At 52.5% G+C, this 9,300-nt stretch overlaps 1 protein-coding gene across 1 annotated transcript; it reads right to left on the bottom strand.

Moving 5' to 3' along the window:
• Positions 1–412: 412 nt before the first annotated feature.
• On the bottom strand, positions 413–1,167 carry LOC123953174 (translation initiation factor IF-2-like). The gene is made up of 2 exons (XM_046023190.1): positions 1,094–1,167; positions 413–930 (listed from the first exon to the last, which is right to left on the bottom strand). The coding sequence occupies exons 1-2, from the start codon at positions 1,137–1,139 to the stop codon at positions 455–457; spliced, it is 522 nt and encodes a 173-aa protein (XP_045879146.1). The 5' UTR covers positions 1,140–1,167; the 3' UTR covers positions 413–454.
• Between the last annotated feature and the right edge of the window lie 8,133 nt (positions 1,168–9,300).

The following is a 9,300-nucleotide window of genomic DNA, read 5'->3' as shown; positions in this document are numbered from 1 at the left end:
TCCACAAATCCCTTCGCTTCTCTGTGCCCCAGTCTCCGCGTCCGTACAATAGGGTTTTAGTGAGTATCTGGGATGGGGCTAGCACAGGTCGGGCACTTGGTGACGTGCCATCCCTCTCCTCCCCCACGACCACCTTAACCCGGAGAAGGGCCCTGTGGGGCACAGACTGTCATTACTGCCATTTTATGGAGGAGGCAGTGGTAGAAGGTGCTCAGCAAACGTTGGTTTCGTGCACGAACCAACGGATGCTTGCGGACAGAGGGTGTGTCGACGACCCAACCCAGGGTGGGCGCTTGGGTCCCGCCCCGGGAACTTGCCTCCCTCGCCCTGGCTTCCTGCGGCCCAGGCGGCTGCGCCCCCCGCGCTCTCCCCGCCCGCGCGCGGGGTGTGGGGCCGAGGGGCGCCGGGCGCGGGCAGGTGGTAGATGAAAGGGGCCGCGAGCGCCGCCCAGAAATCAGCCGGCGGGCGAGAGCGGCTGGGCGGGCTTATCGGCCACTGGGGCCTGCCGGGCGGGCGGGCTCCTGACGCCGCCGCCGCCGACCCCGCCCCGGGCGGAGGGCCCGGCCGTTCCCACGCTCGGCCTGGGCCGGGGGCGTTCTCTGGCCGGCGTGGCCGCGCGGGCCTCCGCCGCGGAGGCCGGGCTGTAATTAGGGTAATTGCGCGGCTCCCCGCGGGCGGCAGCTCGGGACCCCGCCGTGCAGCTCGGGACCCCTCCTAATCCGCGGCGGGGCCGCTGGGGCGCGCCCAGACGAGAAGGGGCCCCGGTGAGGGGCTTGGAGACGCGGGACAGGGAGACAGCTGGCCTCCATGGAGCACTTCTGCGTGCCGGCTGGTCCCCCGTTCCTGCTGCACCGAGCGCATGGGATCTTCTGGTGCTGGCCCAGACAAGGGGCCCGAAACACCGCACCTTGCCATGGTCTGCCCCCCAGTCTGCCCCCCAGTTTAGCAGGTGAGCATTCGGAGGCGACTGCGCCCAAGATGACACGCCAGTGCGTCCATGCTTCAGAGAGGAGGAAAATGAAGACTCCGTGCGCCGCAAAGGCTGGTTTTGCTTCCTCAAGTATTTCTGTTTTACTGCACCTTGCCTTCCAACCCGACAGCCCATCCCTGATGCTTCGGTTCTTGGCAGCCCTGCTCATAACCACAGATCCTTGCCACTGACAGACGGAATCTTCTGGGAAAGGCAGGTTAAAAAGAAATAATCGGATTTCGAGCTCTAATCTCTAATCCTAAACCCAACCCAAACCTTAATTTAGCTCCACACCTAACTCCCAAATTAATCTTGACCTTGGCCCCCTGCCCAAGTCACCAACCTTCTCTCCTCATGATCCCCTGCCACAGTTTCCAGCCCCCCTCCCCACCTCCAGGTACCCTCCTTCTGGAAGGTCTGCTGAGGTCTCTTGAGACTTGTTTCAAGACCCCTGGACCTTCCTACATGCTGTGGCCTCCCGCTGGGACATCCTTTTCCTGGGGCCGGTTGGTCATCTCTCACCTTTCCCAAAGTCAATGGTAAGCCCTTTGGGTTCTACTCCCCACTTGTGCCACTTTGTCCCCTGGCCAGGCTCTCCATAGACTCTGAACTCTTGGAGGATAGCATTCAAATCTACTGGAAGTGAAAACTGGGAGTAAAAACAACTGTGATGGAGGAAGAGAATGAATGAGAATGAGGAAGTAAATGAATGAGTGAATGAATTATTGAATAAACAAGTAAAGAGCTATTCTGAGCCTAAATCCTTAACTCTCTCCCTAGCCCTGGATCCCTTTCTGAGTAGGGAACGACTGGAAGACCAAGGGAGTCCCTCTCATCCCCCAAGTGCCATAAGATTGTTAATTCTGTGTATGTGGGCACATGTGTACATACACACTTGAGCCCGGGACTTTGAATCAGATAAGCCTGGGGTCCACTTCGGGCCATGGTATCTACCAGCTGAGTGACTTGGGCAAGTGGCTTCACCTCTCCGAGCCTCCATGCGCTGATCTAAAATAAAGTAACAATAATAAAACCCTTCATGGAGAGTTGTCCCTACCTCCTCCCCTCCCCCCAGCCCTTACTTAGCCTGTGACAGGGTCAGTGTTTGGTGCTACAAAAACATAGTCCTTCTTGAGGGCAAGGAACACCAGCTAGGGCAGAAGGCAGGGCTACAAGGAAGGGAGACATCCCCCTGGGTGTCTTCCCAGGGGGTGTGATAGGAAGGAGGCTTCACAGGGGATGTGAGAATCAGTTTGCTGGGCAAGTCCTGGCAGAGGCAGCAGCTTGTTCAAAGACACCAAGCTGGGAACAAAGGTTGCTCTATTATTGCTGGAGGACAAAGTGGGAGGTGGGGGGTGGTGGCAGAAATTGGGGCTAGTGAGGGTGGTGGTGTCTGGATCAGGAAAAGCCTTGAGGAGCCTTTGGCTGTTGAACTATACCCTGTAGGCAATAAGGAGCCATTGCAGATGTGAGCAGGGAGGGATGGTCAGATCTGGGTTTTAGCAAGATCACCCTGACCAGCAACAGGGAGGACAGCATGGAGGTGACCATGGTGGGAAGCAGGGAGGTACTACTACATGCCAGGTACTCCTAAATGCTCATCTGTATTAACTCATTTGATCCCCCCAATACCCATACATAGTAGGTGCTCTCAGAATCTTCTGGAAATACCACCTGGAGACAAAAGTCTCCCACGTTTCCATCTCCACCCTACACCTCCCCACTGTTGGACCTACATGCCTAACAGCTCACCGGTTTCTCTGCGGGACCTCTAACTGGAATTTTCACCTTCCCAGTTCTGAAAACAGTCTTCCCAAAGCTGTTCCTCTCTGCCTTCCCCATCTCAGTAAATGGCAATTTCATCCCTGAAGTTGCTGAGGCTAAAACTTGGGAGTCATCCTTGTCTATCCTCTTCCCACCTTTCCCTCAGTCCTTATATCCAATCCATCTGCAGATCTTGTCCATTCTGACTTCAGCCCCATGTCCTCAGTCTGACCAATTCCCTGCTATGGCCAGCTGGGCTGATCCCTGTTTCTTGCCTGGATAATTGTAGTGGCCCCATTTCTGACTGGTCTCCCTGCCTCAGCCCTTGCCCTGGCCCCTCCTGTTGATTCTTCACATAGCAGCTCCTGCGACCTTCAAATATAAAGTCCGATCAGGTTCCTGCTCTGTTCAGATCTGCCCTCATCTCCCTAGTGTCAAAGTCAAGGTCATGACAATAACATGTAGATCCCTCCATGATCTAGTCCCTCTCTCCCCAGCTGATCAGACTTCTTCCATACTCTATTCCCTGTCACTCTATTCCAGCCACACTGACTTCTTTGCCAATCCTCCAACACTCCAAGTTCCTGTTGGCCTCCGAATTCTACACTTTCCTGTTCCCTTGACATGGAATGCCATTTCCCCCATCATCCATGCAGTTTGTGTCTTCAGATTTCTGCTCGAATGTGACCTTCTAAGTGGGATCTGTTAGTGGGATATTAGCCACCCTATTTAAAGTAACAACCCTCTTGCCTCTCACTCCCAGGCACTCTCTATCCCCTTCCCTATGTGTTCCTAGCACATATCGCCATCTGAAACATTTTATATTTTATTTTTTTGTTTATTACCTTCCTCTCCCTCTGCTCCCCACCACACTAGAATATAAGCTCCTCGAGGACAGGGAATTGTGTTTATTTACTTCACTGCCATATCCCAGTGCCTAGAATACTATAGGTGCCCAAAGAAATTGTTTTGAACATCAAATTTGGAATCTCCACTTGACAGATGAGGAAACCGAGCCACAACGGGGTTAAGTAGTCTGCCCGAGATTGCACACTAGTAAGTAGTTGGGCTGGGAGGATGAGCCCAGAATCCGGGCAGTGACAGCAGCAAGAGGGGACAGGAGGGGTGGATGACAACGGGGACTCTCCAGCTGGGCTCAGGTGACTGTGTCCCGAGCCTGTGAACTGACCTGCTGCACCAGCAGGGAACCTGATATTGTGGGACCTCTCAGGGTAGACATGAAGGTTAAGTTAGTCTGCAATTGAAAACACATTGTATATGTAGCAAAAAAAGATTTTTTTGCAAAGCTATCCCATGAATTTTTAATTCCCGGCAATTTTCCTGTCCTTCTTCACCCTTGACACTGAGGCATCTACTACTTCTAGGGGAGGCAGATTCAGCAGCCGACAAGAACCTCATCCTCGCCCTTGACTTTCTAAGTGGATATTTTGAAAGAGCAGAACAGACATACAGATTCGGGATCCAGAATTTCAGAATTTAAGGACCTACTGCACCCTGGGGAGGGATATAAAGAATTTTTCTGAATGCCCCGCCCCACCCCCATTCCTTTTACATGTTAAGACCTGGAGTCTGGCCACACGGAGCACAGACTTTTCACTTCGAGCCTTGGAAAAAGGGAAGGTATGAGGTATGGCCGTGATTCTCAAATTTGAATTCTCAGATTCATCAAAGTCACCTGATGGGCTTAGTCCAACATGGACAGATGGTTCCAACCCCAGAGTTTCTGATTCAGTAACTCTCACATTGGTCAGGCCTGAGAATCTGCATTTTGAACAAGTTCCCAGGTGATGTCGACCACACTTTTATTTTTAAGATTTTATTTATTTGTTTATTTGAGACAGAGAAAGAGAACAAGCAGCGGGGAAGGCCAGGGGAAGAGGGAGAAGTAGATTCCCCACTGAGCAGGGATCTCAGTGTGGGACTCCAACCCAGAACCCCGGGATCATGACCCAAGCCAAAGGTAGACGCTTAACCGACTGAGCCACCCTGGTGCCCCGACCACACTTGGAACAGCCCTGATGTCAGGACTGCTCTTCGTCACCACACACAGCAGCCTTGTGGAGCCCACCCCTTCCAGGGTGGAGGTATGGAGAAGGGAAGGCAACCTAAGGTCTCCAGGACCCCGGGGAACAGGGGGTGTAGAAATGCTCAGGAGGACTGTGGGCCAGAGAGAGCTGGGGTCAGAGGGGAGGGTGTAGGAGCTGTGGCCAGGAGCAGTCAGGGGCCAGCGGGTGGGCGGGGACCTCCCCAGAGGACAGGTTAGGTGTCTGTAGAGGAGGGTCACCCAAGGGAAGAGATGAACCTGGAGGCAACACTGGGACCACAGATTCCCTTCCCTACCCTGATGTTACCCAGGCCCTCCCCTCCATCTCCCCTTTCTGATGTTACTCAAGGGAAGAAGAAAGGGGAGTGAAAAATCCTGAAAGTTGGAGCATTTTACCCTAAAGAACCCAAGTGAACCCCAGAATAGCACAGTTTAGAATTTCTTGCCAAAACTCTAATTGATTAATCCTTCTGCTCCTATGAGAGCACAGGGCTGTGACCCCACAGGGGCAACGGGGTGGTTAAGAACACAGGCTGTGGACTCGTTCACCGGCGATGCAACCCTGGGCAGGAGATCCTCTCCAAATGCAGACTGAAAAGGAAACTATCCCCCCTTCATGGGATTGAAAGGTTTCAGAGAAATCGTGCATGCAGTTAGAACTACAGAGCCAGGGCCAGGCACCAGGGAAACGTGCCATAAATAGTACTTATTATGGGTTCAATTTCCCTCCAATTTCTTCTTCTCTCTTCCTCCTTCCTCAAACACTTACTGGCTCCTAGTCTGCTCTGGGCTAGATATTGCCCTACAAGGAGGAATCGGACAGCTTGGGCAGTCACAGACCATGGGCTGGGGCTGTGTGGGGTACGCCCAGGGGACATGGGGGGCCGGGGATCAGAGAAGGCATTCTGGAAGGACAGATGGGATGAACTGCTTATTTAGCTGGCTTTGTAGAAGCTGGTGACAAATCAAAAGAAGGTGTTTGAAAGAGTAATAATACTTGGGAAGGAAGAATGATACAAATGACAAAATTCCTCCCTTCATCAGGGTTCAGAACTATCATTCTAATGTACCAGACTTTAGAATGGGAGGCAGGAGAACACAGTCACCTTTGGAATCAGACAGAAATGTCTTGGAATCCAGAATTGGAGGTTTAACAAAATGTGTGACCTTGGGCTGGTTCCTTAACCTCTCTGATCCTCAGTTTTCCTTATCTGTAAAATGAGACTAAAGATACGTACCTGATGTATGGGTCTGCCCATACAGGGAAGCGGCCTAGGCAAGGCACCTGCGATGATGTGTGTATTTGCTCATTAACTCCAAGTTCCGGCCAGGAAGGGGAAGGTAATCAGGTCTGCCTCCTCTTCGCCCTGTGCCCAAAGCAAGGCTGTCGCGTGGCATTCTGGATCTCGAAGAATGGATGATCGCCAGTCTTCCCTATCAGCCTGACTGCTGCTGGGGGACAGGGTCTGATTCCAGCTGTTGGTGCACCCACTTTGGAAACCAGTTTGGCATTCTAAGTAGAGCTGAAGACCACCTGCCTTATGAGACAGGTGTTCCCTTTTTCGATATTTAGAGAAACCCTCGTAGTGGGAGGTATGTACGGAAATGCTCATAGCAGCGTGTTCGTCATAGCAAAAAGCTGGGCCTTCTCGAATATCCACCGAGAGCAGAATGTATAAGCAAGCGTGGTTTGTTCTCCAGTGGAATGGTACACAGCCATGAACGCGCATGCCTGGCAGCTCCTCACGTCCAGGAACCGCAGGGTGATAACAGGGTGTTGAACACACAAAGCCAGTCACAGCAGAATACATTCCCTGTGATTTCCTGCACACGGTTCACAAATAGGCAAAACAAAGTGGTATTTTTTTTTTTTTTTAGTGATAGAAACACATATAGGAAAATAATTTTTGGAATAAGGAGGGTCGGCACACAATTCAGAAGAAGGGTTTCCTCTGTCCTGAAGGAGGGGAGGCCCCAGGGCAGGAAGGACGCGTGGGTGGCACAAAGGTGGCTGGGCGTGTGGAGGGGCGTAGGAGTTCCCTCCGCACCCTCACCTTTACAACCTACCTGTGTATTACAGAAAATGTTTCTGGTCTTACCCAGTGTTTAATATAACAGGGCAAAATCTCAACTAAGAAGCTATACACCAGATTTCAGATTTAATAGGAAAATGGGAAATAGTTTGCTATTTTTTATATCGATTATATGATGCCGTTGGGGCAGGGGGGATACAGGTGGCTCAGAAGAGAGGAGCCCCTGGGGTTGCAGGGCTGTGGGTCTATAGCACCTGCCTCATGAGGAAGGAGGGGGCGTATCTCCTTCGCGATGAACCTTCCCATCGCTGTGATCCCGTGATCCATTACCATCCCAGGACTCTCAGATTTCCCTTCCCCGGTCTCCGTCCCTCAGTCCAGGAAACAAAGAACTCCAGGTTAGGGAGAGAGGAAAACAGGTGTTCACTCCGAGGAAGTGCCTTTTGAGTTTTACAGAAGGGTTCAGTGGATTTCCCTGCTTTCTGGGCATCGCAGGACCACTGGGAAGAGTTAACGAGAGGAGGCGTGGCGAGCCCCAGACGGAGCTCTGGTGCACAGTGAACGCTCAGTAAATTTCAGTTCAGAAGAAGGAAATGTGCCTTGGCATTATTCCCTGCTCCCAGCAGCAGGACCTCGGGGGTGGGGTCAGGAGAAGCCCTGTGGCTTCTGCCTCCTCTCTTGGAATGCTGGCTCCTCTGGATGAGACACCCAGGTTCAAGTCACCGGATTTTATTTACAAAGCTTTTGAGAGCTCCGTAGCTTGACAAACTTAATATAGGGGCGAATTCTGTAGGGGAGTCCCTTGTGGTTGGGGAACTTCACTGGTAGGAGGTTTCCCAGTGGCACCCAGCCTTGGGATTCCCACGACAGCTCTCCTCGGGGGACCGGCAGCCGGATCCTGGTTCGGGATTCTGGAGGGGGTGTGGTGGGAGGGCGGAATCAGGGAGCAGCTGTCACAGAGGAAAGTCCGACTCTCCCCAGCCTTGGGACCCAGGCAGGTCTCTCTATTCCACAAACTTCAGATTCCTCAGTGGTATAATGGGAGAGCCGTCCCTGCCCCTCAGAGGCAGCTGTGAGACATGAGAACGCCCACAAAATGCTGAGGACAGTGGCCCCCGATCCCTGGGCCAGAAGGGAGGGAGCCTGGAGGTTCCTTGATCAGAGCAAACACTGGCCCTTGGACCTCCCTCTCTTCCCCTCCTCCATTATCTGTCCTCCCCACCCCCACCCTGCCCCCTTTTCCCAGTCCTCAGCTTCTGTCTCTCCTTCCCTCGTTCTACTCCCTATCTCTTTCTGCCTTTCACCTTTTCCAGTTTGGTGGCCTTCTGGGACATACTTTGTCCTCCTAGGGGCCCCACCCTGCCAACAGGAGGTTTTGGGACTGAATGTTCCCAGGGCTGGGTGCAGTGAGATGAGCTTCTCTGCCACTGGCTTGATGCCCACGCCCTGCCCATGCCACTCCTGGTCAAGGTTACCTTCACGCCACCTAACAGTGGCCCGGCCAAGGCCTGTACCTGGGCTGACTTTGAAGCATATTGACTAGAGCTATTTCTAGAGGGTACCAGCCAACTCTCCTCTGCAAATTGCTTCTGCTGCAGTCCAGCCCATGCCTCTCTGTGCCAGTACATTCCATTTCCTCGTCGCTAAGAAAATATCAGGATATAGGCACTCCTACATCGAGTTATGTGAGGCCCAAATGAAGGGCTTAGAACCCAGCAGGTGCCTGGTACATGATGGCTGTTAAGCAGATTCCGCCATATTCTATTTACTAATATGCATGTAATTCTGAGTCAGCTTAATAGGAATCAAAACTCCTCATTCAATTTTGGGAATTAAATCCATCATAGATGGAGAATTTCCTGGATTCAAGGGAGGCCAGAGGCCGAGATTGGACCCTGCAAGCACATCACAAACACCTACTGCGTGTCTTTTCCCTGCAAGGAAACTGTGACAATTTACCAGGGTGATTGTACTTGGGGGTGAGGGGGAAATCCAGATCTTTGGGATATCTGAACCTAGAGTTTATTTATTTGACAGAGAGAGAGACAGCGAGAGAAGGAACACAAGCAGGGGAGTGAGAGAGGGAGAAGCAGCTTCCCTGCTCCTGATGTGGGGCTCGATCCCAGGACCCTGGGATCATGACCTGAGCCAAAGGCGGATATTTAACAACTGAGCCACCCAGATGCCCCTGAACCCTGAGTATAATATTGTCGCTGGAGACACAGTGCCACCAAGGCCCACAAGTCAATGTGAGGGAGTCTGGTCTCCTCACCGCCCCACTGCTATGCTGGCCCACTACCTTGATGGCATCATGCTGATGAGACTTGGGGAGTAGGAAGTAGCAGACACCCTAAGTCCCCTGGCAAGATACCTACCTGCCTAGGTAGGAGATCCAGACCACAAACATTCAAGGACTGGTATCTTGTGATGTCTCAGGAGCTCTAGAGGTCTGGATGTGACACGTTTGC

The sequence above is a fragment of the Meles meles genome, chromosome 1 (assembly GCF_922984935.1).
Source record: "Meles meles chromosome 1, mMelMel3.1 paternal haplotype, whole genome shotgun sequence".
In the NCBI taxonomy this organism is placed as follows: Eukaryota; Metazoa; Chordata; class Mammalia; order Carnivora; family Mustelidae; genus Meles; species Meles meles.
This window is presented reverse-complemented; position numbering and strand designations above follow the sequence as displayed.

Bases quoted from the DNA above. Each gene is read 5' to 3' on its own strand.
- LOC123953174 (XM_046023190.1), bottom strand. From the start codon at position 1,139: ATGAGCAGGGCTGCCAAGAACCGAAGCATCAGGGATGGGCTGTCGG. The intron at 931-1,093 runs GTTGGAAGGCAA...ACTGGGGGGCAG, and splicing joins CATCAGGGATGGGCTGTCGG to ACTGGGGGGCAGACCATGGC.